The sequence below is a fragment of the Priapulus caudatus genome, unplaced genomic scaffold (assembly GCF_000485595.1).
Source record: "Priapulus caudatus unplaced genomic scaffold, Priapulus_caudatus-5.0.1 Scaffold113, whole genome shotgun sequence".
Lineage (NCBI taxonomy): Eukaryota > Metazoa > Priapulida > Priapulimorpha > Priapulimorphida > Priapulidae > Priapulus > Priapulus caudatus.
Genome location: NW_014577174.1, coordinates 421892 through 436891, shown reverse-complemented (window position 1 = coordinate 436891; position 15000 = coordinate 421892). Strand labels below are relative to the sequence as shown.

General features: G+C 40.2%; 2 protein-coding genes across 2 annotated transcripts in view; both read right to left on the bottom strand.

Moving 5' to 3' along the window:
* The window catches only part of LOC106805422 (crossover junction endonuclease EME1-like), a 32923-nt gene extending 23946 nt beyond the window's left edge, over nucleotides 1–8977 (bottom strand). The window contains exon 1 of the mRNA XM_014806998.1: nucleotides 8910–8977. The gene's annotated coding sequence lies outside the window, so the exon portion shown is untranslated. The remainder of the gene's footprint in view (nucleotides 1–8909) is intronic.
* On the bottom strand, nucleotides 8069–8968 carry LOC106805412 (cleavage and polyadenylation specificity factor subunit 6-like). Its single transcript, XM_014806984.1, has one exon. It carries the CDS (start codon nucleotides 8840–8842, stop codon nucleotides 8069–8071), a length of 774 nt encoding a protein of 257 aa, XP_014662470.1. The 5' UTR covers nucleotides 8843–8968.
* Nucleotides 8978–15000: the final 6023 nt, after the last annotated feature.

Below are 15000 nucleotides of genomic sequence, written 5' to 3'. Positions count from 1 at the left end.
CTAGATCATGCAAAGCTTTGCATCGGTCATTCTTCACCCACTTTCCCATGTCTTCTTGTCTGCCTCTCTTCGCTCCGCAACCACCTCAATCTGCGCGCCCTGGCGCTCCAGCCTCATGCTACGCTCCACTGCCCTAGCCACCCCACCTATTAAACTCGATTCACCACGTCACATCCTAGATGCCCAGCTACGCCCGAGAAGGGAGTCAGAGCTGACTTCGTCAGCCTGACGTTCAGATCCACGAAATCATGCGCCGCCCGGTTGTTTTGCCGAACAGACGTTCCTTAAAATGTCAATCATTTGTTCATTTCATGATTCAATTATCCATTTCATTAAATCAATTCAAATTTCAATCTTAATCGCTCATTTGCATTGTTCATTTCATCATTCAAATACATTATTTCATTAAATTAAAACATATGTATTCCATTTGTTCATTCATGATTCATTATCCATTTCAATAGTGTCATTTGAATTTCATCTTCGATTCTTCTTTCGAATCATATTCAATTTTCATCACTGATCACAAAATAGTCTGTGCATCGCTACAGGAAGCACGTAAAACAGAAACTGAGAGTTTCCTTTACGGCCTCCCGTAAGGAAAATCCACTTCCATTATAAATACATGGTAATGTTTTTTTAATTTCCATTAATTATATTCCCAGACTATATTTTACTGTTGATCTTACATTACTCATCTATTTTTGTTCTGTATAGGCGAAATTCTCTCATGTGTAACACTTGGAGTATAATGTTGCATCAAAAGAAAGCCTGCAAGTCGCCCAACACAAGAATAAAGGTAGAAAACACCTGGAAATCTCGAGGATATAAACATGGCTGCCGAAAACTTGTTGAAACCCAGGAAGTAGATCATTGACACACGTATGGACTCGCCTAATCAGCGAATGAACGTGAGTGTAAATAGTTATTATGTGCATTTCGAAAAATTTTCAATATTCCAAATTATTCATATAATATTTTCTCATTGTATTACAAATACATTCATGCATCGTATAAAACAGCAGATTTATTTGCTATTGGTACTTGTTCCATGACCTCAGCTAGCTCCAAGAAACGGTATTGCTAGGGTTAGAATTGTGTATTGAACGTTAGTCACACAGCCTGTCGGATTAGACCTCAGCTAGCTGCAATAAAGTATATCATTTATAGGTGGGATGTCCACGCGAAACTGTACACTGCTATGCCTCTGCGAAGACGGAAAGTCACTTCACTCTGGAAAAACTCCAACTGAACCAGAAAGTGCTCATGGTAAAGATTATTGCTCATCGATTGAATGCGCCACCAGCCATGCTACAAAAAATTCATGCAGTAAATTCTGCAATGAAATTACAACAAAGTTCACTATAGATCAAGTGACCTTAGTGTATTTTCCTTCTATACAAAATAATTTACTTTGCTTCACAATGCATTTGGTTCTACTGTTGGAGAACATTGCTTCAGTAATATCTTATTTTTAGTATGGAATATTGAATCTGTGTTTGCTCGTTATACAGCCTATGATATGTAAGAATTCTTCTATGTTGTACTTCTCTATATTAATGAAACTTGTTGTATATTGAAATAAATATATGTAATTATATTCAATTAGTATCGCGTGGTCTTTACACGGTGCATAGTGCATATGACACTGTGACAAGAATAACATTTTAAATAGGGCTACGACTATGAGATTATATCTCACTAGAGTAGTGGTCAGATTTGGAAATTCTCTGGTTAGCTCTTGTAGTTCCTCTAATTTTTGCTTTGTATCTAAATAATTGTTATGGTTCTGAAATTGCATGGTCACATCACCTATATCTGGCAATAAGAACTAAAATCTTAGCATTCTGAGCATTACACCACACAGTGCCCCGCAGATAGCAAGGACTGAAGCCACAGATGCTTCCAAGTAAATTTTGTTAACAAATTTTTATACATTTGTCCTAATCTCTCTCGCAAGACTTGCACTAGATTGCATCTCCAGACGTCTACATTCAAAGATTTTCAGGCGGCATGCCCCGACCCCCCTCAGCACTGCACTGCGCATACGCGCCTGCTTTAATGACACCTGAGGATTTTATTCCTTCTGTGCCTTCTACTTTCTTAGGACCTGTGCGCAGACACCAACAAAACATGTGGAGAATAAATGTAGTCAGCACAAACTGCTTAAGATCAATAACATACATGATACTATGAAATGCGATGCATATATCGTTAATAATAGGTCCAAGTTACCGATTCTCCTAAAACACGAATACGCTTATAAGCCTCACATACGTCTGTGAACATGCTGAGTATCTTCGAAGAAAATCAACGTATTTCGAAATATTTATTTTTAAAGGAGCTGTGAGATGCAGGAAATATTATGTAAATAAATCTGAATTTCTTTCTGCTCTTAAACTATTATAAGAGCATCCTAATCCCTCCCAACATACTAATTCCCAACAACACTGAATGTTATACTTTACCTTGCCGTTGTCGGCGCTATCTGTCCTGAATAAGTAGAATCTAGCATATATACAACACATGTGTGTATTATCTATGGAGAAGTACATAATATGAGCGGCATATATAAAACAACTGTCAACTAAATGGGGCGTCATTTATTTACCCTGTGATTATAGTGCATGAGGTTTGTCGTGTAAACGTGCCACACATAATATTTTCTACTACAAAAGTATATAATGTATAAGTCATGATGCTAGTTGTGTCAGGAAGAACATTGGTAGATACGTTGCTAAGTGCGTCAGCTCAAGAACGGTATTGCTAGGGTTAAATACCATGCTAACACCTATGTATACACCTAATGTATAGAACAATCTGCTCGCCACAAGCCTGGTCGGCTACACAATAGCTAGTTCAGGTACTTTCAAAACTTCTTATACATGAGACCAATTGCGGATTCTCTCGCATTGCGATCATTCGGCTTGTTACTGCACGAAAATAAAGCTCGATTACCGTTTTAGTCAAGGTTAGGTCGATTGCAGCTGCTAATGGTCCACAATCTTACAACACAATCGTTAATTTTCCGCTAAGGATGTCACGACTGATTTTCTACTTCATGGCTTCACCTGAGAACACCCCACATGGACTACCCCCCTTACAGCACGCCTTGCTTATTACAATACGACAATCCCTGGGGCCCCGAAATTGTCGCCAGTGCGCGTGTTGCGAGTAGTTTGGCAATAGCGGGCAAACGCCTGAACGAGAGCGTGGTGTTGTTGTAAACGTCTTCCGACCCTCAGTTACTGAGTGTAGGCAGAGGGCATGCGAGTCATCCTTATTTGGGGGAGATTATGCGCGAGTGATGATGAAGAGGAAATGATCAGCTTCACTTGTGTGGGACTTTCGTCAGGCGGCACCTACACACTGCTGATATGCGTCTGCCTTATGCAACCACGGCAGTCGCACGGACATGTCGTAGAACGTTTTGATCGATTCGGCTTCGCATTGGAGAGGAAGATATATATGACTTCATCGATAGATGACATAGTTGATATCTTCGTTATTTTTTCTTTCAGTAAGTCTTTATATTTCTCCTTATTGCATATGATAAATTGCCTTGGAATACCAGACAGTGTTTGCGCAGTGTGTATTTGCATTTACCAGATTTCCGCAGCGAAATAAAGAGTACAGAAACATTCCTGTTACGATTTGGCATAGCGACAACTTACTCCAAAATACACTACAAGATATTACAATAGATTACTATATATTACAATCTATTATATATTGCAGCGTGCTCGAAGCATTGAATATTATATATTGCTTCTCACATTCATGGAGTGTCTGTTATTTAGTACAGGTGATAACAATTCCTATTATTATGCCGTCGGTCTTATTAGTTTATATTGGCAGGCTACAATATTCATGAGCTAATAATACACTATAATCTTTCCGTGGACGTAAAAAATTATGTCGTGGGTTTGTATAAATTGACAGGCTCCATTCAATAATCAACCAATTACGTAATTTTGAATAGAGCCCGTGCATATATTCAAGCAGGTATAAAGTATTCAAACTTGACAAAAGCAACATGCCAACGAACAGCATTCTGTTCTCGCATTGAGCTGCGCATTTTTCCTTGTTCTTTTTTTGTTATAACAACAATCGCTCCCGTAACCCATGCTACGCGTGAGGTCTCGTGTCAATGACCAGAAAGGTTCGTAGCATATCCTGCATTTAAATGCGTTTGGCCTTTGGCCCCCGCATGTATCGACTTACCGTGCAACAATACGCGCCTCTCGGGCGTATTGAACCACCTCCGCCAGATTAAACGTTATAACGATGTCCAAAAGCGTTTCGATTTCCCTATAGCTGCTCGTTGGGGACGGTAATAGCCGCGTGAAGGACACCGACGATGGCTTGTTTCGCAGGAGAACTAAATCTGTCAACCGCATCACTTCAATCCTTCTCTGCTGGCAGGAATGCTCGCGCGTCTTCGGATAAAGCGGGAGCGGATTCACCATCGTGGTTTCGTTCTCGCTCAGCTGGCGTACGCGCCATTAGGAAAGTTTTCATATTATATCCTAAGTGGTTATATCCTACCTTTATTCCGTGTTTAGTAAACATAATCAACCTTCGTAACAGGCGATCAATACCATCAGCCAACGTTGAAATGTGCTATCTCTTCTCCCTTCCTCTCTTTCTTCTCTCTCTCCCTCTCTCTCTATCGATCTATCAACTATCTCTCTAGTACTATCTTATATCTGTTTCTCCCCTCCCCCTTCTCTCTCTCTCTTTCTTTCTCTGCCTCTCTCTCTGCGAGCGCGGCGTACGCGCGCGCGCGTGCGTGCGTGCGTGCGTGCGTGCGTGCGTGCGTGTGGTGTGCGTGCGGCTGTGTGCTGTGTGTGTGTGTGTGTGTGTTGTTGTGTGGTGTGTTAGGTAATTCCGTGTTTAGGTACCATAATCGAGCCATTGGTAACAGTCGATCAACACAGTCAGCCAACGGAGAATGCGCTATCTGCTCTCTCTCTTTCCTCTCTTTCCTCCTTTCCTCTCTTTCTTTCTTTCTCCCTCTCCTCTCTCATCGATCCTATCTAATTAATCATCTATTATATTGTTTCCCCCCCTTCTCTCTTTCTTTCTCTGCCCCCTCTCTGCGAGCGCGGCGCGCGCGCGTTGTGTGTGTGTGCGTGTGTGGCGTGAACCCCTTGTGCACCGCGGGTATACGTGTGTGTGGCCGTGTATGGTGTCGTGCGGCGCTGGCGATGTGTGTGTGTGTGTGTGCTGTGTGTGCCCGTGTGTGTGCACTGCTGCCCGCGCTGTGTGTGTGTGCGTGTGTGTGATGTTGTGTCGCGGCGTGTGTGTGTGGCGTGGTGATTGTTGTGCGCACGCGTGCGTGGCTGTGTGTGCATGTGCCGCGCGCGTGTGTTGTGCGCGCGCCTCGCGTCTCCCAGCCACCCCTTCAGCTTCCTATACTTCTCGCTTCAGTCTCAGTATTACTACCCTAGATATATCCAAGAGCTAATATCTAGGCTAACGTAATTAAGGTCATTATTACGTCTGATAAAAATATACTACCCGATTATAATGATGTAAATAGTCCAAATAAAAATCGAGTTAGTTAAAGAGATATAATATATATATATGGTATATATATATATATAATATAATATGTGTACGTAGTAGGCCGATGAACAATGCCGTGCATAATACATATCATCATCGATTAATAGTCAGCCTTGGAGCACTGCTTCGTGAGGACGCGGCGTTCCTCCTTACGCTGCCGTTGCAATAACCCATAGATTTTATCTTCTTACTTCACAGAAGATAAGCGTGGTTTACTTCACGATGCCTGAGTACAAGAAACGGCCCGAAGTGGCTGCACGCTACCGTAGTATTCACACCCAGGGGTCGTACCTGTCTACGCGCGTGCGCTCAGGGGTAGCGCACCGTGATTACCATTTCACAAGGCGCTTGAAATGTAGCGCAAAAGATATAACGCACATACATGTGCCAGTTACAGATAATGTCCATCGCTCAGCCCATACCCGAGGGGCCTAAATCCGCAATAGCTGTTGTAACGATAAAGGGTCCCACCTAACAAGAGCGGTATACGCAGCTATTCAGCTAACAGCTAGCGAAATTCGTTGCAGATATCTGTCCGGACGGCTCTAGTTATCACAGTCTAGATGTTGCGTGCAGTGTTGTATCTTGCATGCTTGTTGAGATTTGTGTGTTAGTTTCACTTTACGAAGATATAATTATATATTACAAATTACACAATCAAAGAATTATTCGCAGATTTTAAACTGCGACTGAATTTTTAATGAACTATAGCAGGGATAATGCTTCTCGAACAAACTGCGCGCAAGCCAGGGATGCAGCTATCTCAGTCATACACACACGCGCAGAACTCATCAATTGATATCTCTCTCCCATCTACGGGAGGATATTATAAGCTGACCACTACACACCACGCACCACGCATTACACCACAAACACAACAGCCGTACGCCACCGCGCACACGACGCGCGCGCGCGATCTCCCCTATACTCTGTGCACTTCTCTTCGATTCCCGTCTCCTTTATTGTCCGCTTTAAGTATTATCTTAGAGTATATATTGACTCCGTCAAAGGCTGATGTCCGCCGACCTGCCGATCCGGCAGTGATTTTCAATAGGGTCATCCAGGTTGATTTTCATTAAAACAGCGACTTACCGGAGACACCGCATAGTTTTCGCAAACACTATTTTCGTCCATTCGCCATCTCCAGCTTCGTCTCTAACAGCACCGTCACCATAATTATATCTTTTCCAGATCGCCCTCCACCCATCCCCGGACCTGCGACTCGTGAAGCCGATCGACTTCGCTGACTCGAAGATACGTGCAGTGGGTGTGTAGCCCGTACGCGCGCTCTGGCATCACGCGTGCAGCAGCGCGCGCAGAGACTTTCTACGGCTCGCATTACCCGACTGCGACTTTCGCGGCGCGCTCGGTTTGACACATGGACGGCAAGCAAACCTGCGCGTGCATACTGAGTCGCTGAGACGGAGAACGCTGCCAGGCGAGAGCGCTCTTCACTCGCAGGCGGCGCGTCAGTGTGTCATGGAAACGGACTCGGCATAACCTCTGTGAAGAGAAACGACGCCGCGCTTCCGCGACGATCTCAAACATGCGGCCTCCGCGAGACGACGAGAGCCTAGAAGGTGAGATGTTCCCGCCCATTCACCGGCCGCAGCATGTCTTGCCTCTGTACACTCCACACACACACCGCGAGAGAGAGAGACGAAGGAGGAGAGAGAGAGAGATGAGAGAAGAGGGAGAGAAAAGGAGAGGGAAAAAAAGTTAATCCGGGGTTAGGTAGGGGTGAGGCAAGTGATTGATGTGAGCTAAAGATAAGAGAGAGGCAGACAAACAAGAATGAGAGAGAGGCAGAAGAGACAGAGAGAGCTTGGGTGGAATGAGAAAGAAGAGAGTGAGTTGTAAAAGGACACGGAAATGAAGAAGAGTGTGATGGCAGGTCGACAGAGGAGAGAAGAGAGAGAGAGGGGAAAGAGACGAGAATACAGCCGACGAAAAGGCAGCAGAAAGAAGAGGGAAGAAAGGAGTGTGTGTGTGGATATAGAAAGAGAAAGATATATATATATCAATATCCTCTATATTGTATAAGCTATTTTAACTGCGCAACAGGAGGCTCTGTGGACCTTTGCATGGCCCCTGGGCGGTCCGGTACGGGACGAGACACCGCTGGGACGCGAAGAGAGAGAAGGAGAGAGCGAGAGAAGAAGAGAGCGAAGAGAGCCCGAGAGCAGAGAGAGAAGAGAGAGAGAGAATGAGAAGAGAGGAGGACAGAGAGAGCTGAAGGAAGGAGTGGCGTCGCTTTCCTTGATGAATCGTAGGCCTACCAGTTAAACTCAAGTTGTCAACATTATTGTAAACGCTGTTGAACGCACGGATTGTTATGTATAGATTCATGGTGAACGATATCCATTCAGACTCGTTTTGTCTCGATTGAATTACAATGGTAAACAAACTCTCGCGGTCTATGAGCGTACTTATTTAGATCTTACTGATTTAGATACCTTCATAGCTCATTCCTCCTTTTGCTGATGCTAAGTGTCTTTCATGCTTGTCCGCGCGGAGGCGGCCCTCGCGGCGGCCCGCCGTGCGGTGGCCCGCCGTGCGGCGGCCCGCCGTATGGCGGGGGACCGTTGAGGTGACCTTGAGGTCCCCCGGGATGACCTGGGTGACCGGGCGGTCCTTGGTTCGGCGGCCCACGCAGTCCGGGCGGCCGCTGGCCCGGCATGAAGTTACCTCGCCCACGTCCGCGCCCCATCATCTGCGTTCCTTGCACCACCCTACCTGCGGTCGGTGGCGGACCACCAGGCTGCTCGCTCGCCTTGCGCGACTGCGCCTCGAACTGCGCTAGCGTTGCTCTGTTGCAGTGCGTCACTACGGGATGCTGGCCGTGCAATTCCTTTCGTGACAATTTTTCCATAACAATCCGCGACGAACCGTCGGACGCGAGGTTCACAACAGCGAACCCCTTCGACTGTCCGTTGGCTCTGTTTTCGTAGAACTTAATTTCAACTATGTCGTGAACACCGATGGAATTTATAGAGTCAGTGAGGTCTTGATCTGTGGTCCACCAGGTAAGGTTACCGACATATAGTGAGACTCGCTTGCCGGAGTAGGTGGTTGTGGCTGGTGAGGGTGTCTGTGCCTGTTCAGATGCCTTTATCTCCGGAGCATCTGTGAATTCATCTTCATTTTCCTGCTCACCAGATGGCGCAGTTATGACATCATCGTACAAATCGACAGCGCCGCCATTGTAATCTTCTGTACTGAACTCATCTCCGACATCATCAGCATAAAGATCAATGTCCACATCGGTCATTTTCTCAAAAATGTGCAAATGTTCTATGACATGAAGTTTTTTGAAAACTTACAACTCTTATACTCACAATGTTGGTTCAATGTCAACGCGCCCATAGGCACAGTAGTCATCAATCCCTGAAAAAATAGATTAGTGATATAAACAATGGATCGCATAACAAACCTCCTTATATATCTGATACCTTATCACAGCCATAAAATCATTAACCACTATGCAATCATTTCAACGCCACATCCATAAAAGAGGACAAAAACTGTGCGGTAAACAATGCTTTAACTTACTATTTTTACACTTTAATTACCCATGAGCACAGATTACTACTAAGACTAAGAGCAAGGAAAGCTGACAGTATTGCCTTTTGTTTACAGTATCCGGGTTCGTTTAAAGTGGATAAACCTCGCAGCTAAATGCATATATATATATACCTACTGTGATCTCGTCTATGTTGCAAAAATTCACTACAACTTATTTGTATTGCTACTTTCACAACATTTCTTCATAAAATCTAAACAAAAGTTACGAAAGTAGCCCCACAGGATGTTTACAGTGTTTACATATCCGGTACACAGCCGAGCGAACGTTGTGCTGCATTAACGGTTCTTTTCTGTGATATTACACATTATACTCAAGGTTTCTTCTGGGGGAAAATTAGACAACGGCGGTATTCACTTCTTAAAAGATTGTTTTTCAGAAACCCTGCTTCATTTAACTTTAGTAAATTACGTTTGCCATTTACAAACAATCAGACCAATCAGAGCGAGTCTTACAATAGCCCTAGCTCCAAGAAACGGTATTGCTAGGGTTACAATACCGTTTCAAACCTTGCATCCAGCCGCTCGGCAATAGTTCAATAGGTTGAACCGATGTTACTTCGAGTATTTAATGTGTTTAATGCCGGTAGTAAAGTCTACCATGCATATATGTATATATATATTATCATGCTCATGATGATTAATATGGCAGTTGGATGTTTATGCCCATATAAGTTACAGCCGAGCGATAGCTTTGTGCTCATCACTGATGCAGGCTTTGTGTGCGCGCAACGCGGGGAGAACCTAGCCTGACGTCACAGGCCGTTTTCCACCTGGTGGCCGGTTTGCCAGAATAAATGATTTTCAACATTCATAGACCCAACATCAAGACGTGTTTTAAATAATCACAGAGCAACCAAAAAATATACGAATGCTTTCGTTATTTACGTGTTGATACTAGCTTCAAATAATTGTAAAAATTGACAGTTTAGAGATATCACTAAAGAAGGCTTGAAACAAGGCAAGTCAAAGGTGGTAATGGAATATTTTATTTGAGATATACAGAGTCATTCATCTTAGATCTGCAGAGCGATAGTTTTTTGTATGGAAGGGTGTCCGGCTGGTTCAAGGATAGAGACATGGCGTCCCAATAAAACCAATGTAATTTACATCAATATATATATAATATTACATCCAGGGTTCTCCCACGTTGCGCAAACGGGGCGCGCGCGCCCGTTTGGAAAAAACTCCCCCCCGTTGAATCGTTGGCCCCGTTTAAATTTACCTCTGCCCCGTTGGAAAATTCCACAACAATAAGTTTGACAGCGCGCGATCGCATCGTCAAGAAGTTACTATTCGACCAGGCACACGGCGCATGTATTTTTACAGTACCACGCATTGCACTGTAGACAATACAACAGTCAACCTGTCCCTTACAGACTTACTGTACACCGACTCGGCTATATCTTATATATACAAAACCCAAAATACCGTCTATGGTGTGGTGCGATTTTACGCATTAATTAGTGTTACGCTAAAAAACACGCCCCCTAGTTCCCCCCCCCTCCCCTTACCCTCCCCTTCCCCCTGTTTGAATTTCATCCTGGGAGAACCCTGACATCAATATAATAGGTTAGGGTATGGTTAGGGTTAGGATTAGGTTAGGTTAGCGTTCAGAGTTAGGGTTAGAATTAGGTTCGAGTTAGTTTAGGCCACATTGTTTTATTGGACCCATTTCTCTATCCTTGGGCCCGTCAGGCTTTATAGACAATCCGTCGCAGTCTGGGGGCTAACAATAGCCCCTGGTTCTCGCTTGTATCTGTGGCCGCTGCAGGACTTGATACTGATCAGTGATAGAACTCGCTCCTGATTGGGCTGATCGTTGTAAATGGCCAAGTAATTTACTCTACGTTAAATGAGCAGCGTTCTGCAAAAACTATCTTTTAAGAATGAATAACGATTGAAGGTGAAATGTATACACATAACGAGGCCAAGCGTAAAAAGCTAGCTCTAGTACTATAGCCCGCGGATCCAGCCTGCCGCGGGCCGGTATAGCACATTCTGCCATTTAGATGTAATATCAAGCCAAATGGTCCAACTGATCTGACCAAAATTTATCCCAAGAACGTAAAAGTGATCGGCTTTTTAACACTTATCTATGCAACATGTACATCTCACTATCTCTTCGAAACACGTCCACAACTTTACACCAGTTATTTAGCTGTTATTCTCAAAGTTCTTAGCCACTGAAGAGTCACGCGTGCACACATAAGCGAGGCAAGCCTGCATTAAAACAAAACACAGTCAGTTCTAGACTTGAGGAATAACAGCCATAAATACCTGTGTCAAAGTTGGGAAGTGTTCAAAAAGATAGGGTGAGATTTCCATGTTAGATAGATAATATTAAAAGCCCGATCATTTACGCTTTTGGGGATAAATTTTTGGTCACATCAGTTGGACCATTTGCTTATTATTAATCTACGCCAGAATGCTGCTAATAGCCTGCTGGGCGAGCGATCGCCGGCTATAGTACTAGACTAGGTAAAGGCCATGTAGAGGAACGAAGCGTTTGTTTGCCGCCAATGACGGCGTCGGGCCCGCATTAGATACAATAATGTAAACCAAAATATAAAAAAAGTTATATGGGACAGAATTATTCGGTCTAGCTCGCGTTGTAACCCTACTCTTGTTGGGTTACATTATACAGCCAATACAAACGCGCGCCAACAGTCCAACAAGCATGGCGCCAAGCCGGTTAACGCTCGGAAAACTCGGCTTTCAAAGCCAACACAATTTCTTATGCAAACTTTAAAATAAACACTATTTATGTGAAACTTCTCGGACTCTAAACAATTTACATTTATTTACACTGAACGAGCATCTATGAATCAAAATGTACAACTGCACAGAACGCGTTGAAAACATCAAGACTTGTCTCTATACCTTTTGTAGAAATGGCATAACGGCCTCCTGTTCCGCACGTTCAGCTAAAAAAATAACGCGATAAAAAAAGTATCAACGACTTTATATAAACAATAAGAAAATTTATCCTTTCTGTGCTCATTATAATATATATATTTTGTCACGATATAATTTACATAATCTTACTAGCAAGTAGCGTAATTCAAGGCCGCAAACTAGTTATTCGCGAATTTAATACATGTTAACAACGATGGCCGGTTGTTGTTCTCAACATCTGCAGTTTCGGAAGAAAATACACACGTTATTATTTTTCCCCCGCATCCGTCGCTGTTATCACACACGCTTCAAAATGCCGCGACATATAATTTTCTTCCAAATTTTGTTTTCTCAGCTATTACTCAACAAACAGGCTACTAAATGTTTAGCGTTACTCCAAAAGTGCATGCTATTAACTTAATCGAACCTTCCAGCGCATCGATTAAGCTAAATGCGGCGAAGCTGAACTAATTCAGGGAACTGAACCCTCTCTAGTCTTAGGCCTGCCTGCTATGCTCTAGGCCTAGTCCTAGGCAACTCTTTAGATTTACTAATAATACATTAGTTACTAATATAAAATTATTTAAATTAATACTTATTATTAAGGTATAATAAGTGGCAAATATAGTAACTTAGACAAAGAGTTAAGACGTGTCTCAGTGTCGTGAAGCCAGGCAACGCGCTATGTCCTTACGCTATAGTCTTAACGTCTTACGATTTGGTCGCCGACAAAATATTGAAGATCGGCTACAACAAAGAACCCGGTTAAACCGCGCCCAGATCGCCGATGAAAAACATCGGCGACTAAACTTGACTATGAGTTCGTCTTTAGGCTTCGAGCGACCAATTCGCTTCTCGCGACTGCCGATGCGAAAGTCAGGGAGTAGAAACAGTTCCTATTCTACCACGCTGGTCGGCGTCAAACGCGGAGTCCCAGCAGATCACCAACTACGTGTCGACGTCACTGATACCATAAGTCACGTGACTGTTTTTGTAGACTGCGCCTGCGTCCAAGCGTTGCTCTCGTTTGTGCCTACGAGAACTGCCTTGTGCTGGTACAAACACTGGGCCGCCGAACCAGTCTACGTTTCCTGTAGAACGCTCGATCTGGCCGTGCTGATCGGCGCATGTACAGCCCAAATCACCTCAAATCAACATGAGTAGTTATCTGGATGACGTCAATCGCGATAGATTAACTCGGGTCGTACGCGGGCGACCTAACCTGTCGTGGTGTACTAGAGCAGGTTTTGTGATGAAACTGTACTTACTGTATAACAATCGTCTATACCCACACGTATTTGTTACCAGATACCTACAACTTTAATTTTATATAATTACACATCAACGCCTACGAATATTGAAACCCTGAAAAAGTTGCGTATTGCCAATTTATTTTGCACGTTACAGACCGAGAGCAATCAAGCAAAAGTGCATCTATATTTTATACCTAAATGTATTAAAATAATAAAAACAAAAAAAAAAAAAAAAAAAAACAAACAAAAAAAAAAAAAAAAAAAAAAAAAACAAAAAAAAAAAAAAAAAAAAAAAAAAAAAAAATAAAAAAAAAAAAATAAAAAAAAAAAAAAAAAAAAAAAAAAAAAAAAAACAAAAAAAAAAAAAAAAAAAAAAAAAAAAATAAAAAAAAAAAAAAAAAAAAAAAAAAAAAAAAAAAAAAAATATAATAAAAAAAAAATAAAAAATAAAAAAAAAACAAAAAAAAAAAAAAAAAAAAAAAAAAAAAAAAAAAAATAAAAAAAAAAAAAAAAAAAAAAAGAAAAAAAAAAGAAAAAAAAAACAAAAAAATAAAAAAAAAAAAAAAAAAAAAAAAAAAAAAAAAAAAAAAAAAAAAAAAAAAAACAAAAAAAAAAAAAAAAAAAAAAAAAAAAAAAAAAAAAAAAAAAAAAAAAAAAAAAAAAAAAAAAAAAAAAAAAAAAAAAAAAAAAAAAAAAAAAAAAAAAAAAAAACAAAAAAAAAAAAAAAAAAAAAAAAAAAAAAAAAAAAAAAAAAAAAAAAAAAACAAAAAAAAAAAAAAAAAAAAAAAAAAAAAAAAACAAAAAAAAAAAAAAATAAAAAAAAAAAAAAAAAAAAAAAAATAAACAAAAAAAAAAAAAAAAAAAAAAAAAAAAAAAAAAAAAAAAAAAAAAAAAAAAAAAAAAAAAAAAAAAAAAAAAAAAAAAAAACAAAAAAAAAAAAACAAAAAAAAAAAAAAAAAAAAAAAAAAAAAAAAAAAAAAAAAAAAAAAAAAAAAAAAAAAAACAAAAAACAAAAAAAAATAAAAAAAACAAAAAAAAAAAAAAAAAAAAAAAAAAAAAAAAAAAAAAAATCAAAAAAAATAAAAAAAAAAAGCAATATAAAACAAAAAAAACAAAAATAAAAATAAAAAAAAACAAAAAAAAAAAAAAAAAAAAAAAAAAAAAAAAAAAAAAAAAAAAAAAAAAAAAAATAAAAAAAAAAAAAAAAAAAAAAATATAACAAAAAAAAAAAAAAAAATAAAAAAAAAAAAAAAAAAAAAAAAAAAAATATAAAAAAAAAAAAAAAAAAAAACAAAAAAAAAAAAAAAAAAAAAAAAACAAAAAAAAAAAAAAAAAAAAAAAAAAAAAAACAAAAAAAAAAAAAAAAAAAAAAAACAACACGAACGATGCTTCATTTTAGGACAAATATTATCCATAATTAACTGAAACTATATGTCGTTTATAAGATATTACATCCTTTGCTTTTAATATAATATATCGAAACACTTCGGTCTGTATGCCCCCCCTGGCCTGAAAATGTGTTCTTGCGGTATACTGTTTCAGATCGGTGCCTTTTGAGTGCGCCACGTCGTTGTAATCAAACTTAGCTCGTTAGTTTCTAAACATTTTTTTAAAATTTCTAATCGTGATTGGCATGATTTTTATGTAGGCGTAATTTTAACATAAAATTAACTGAAAATAACCCGAAACCTAGATT

Excerpts from the sequence above, each read along its gene's own strand:
- LOC106805412 (XM_014806984.1), bottom strand. The coding sequence starts at position 8,842 with ATGACCGATGTGGACATTGATCTTTATGCTGATGATGTCGGAGATGAG.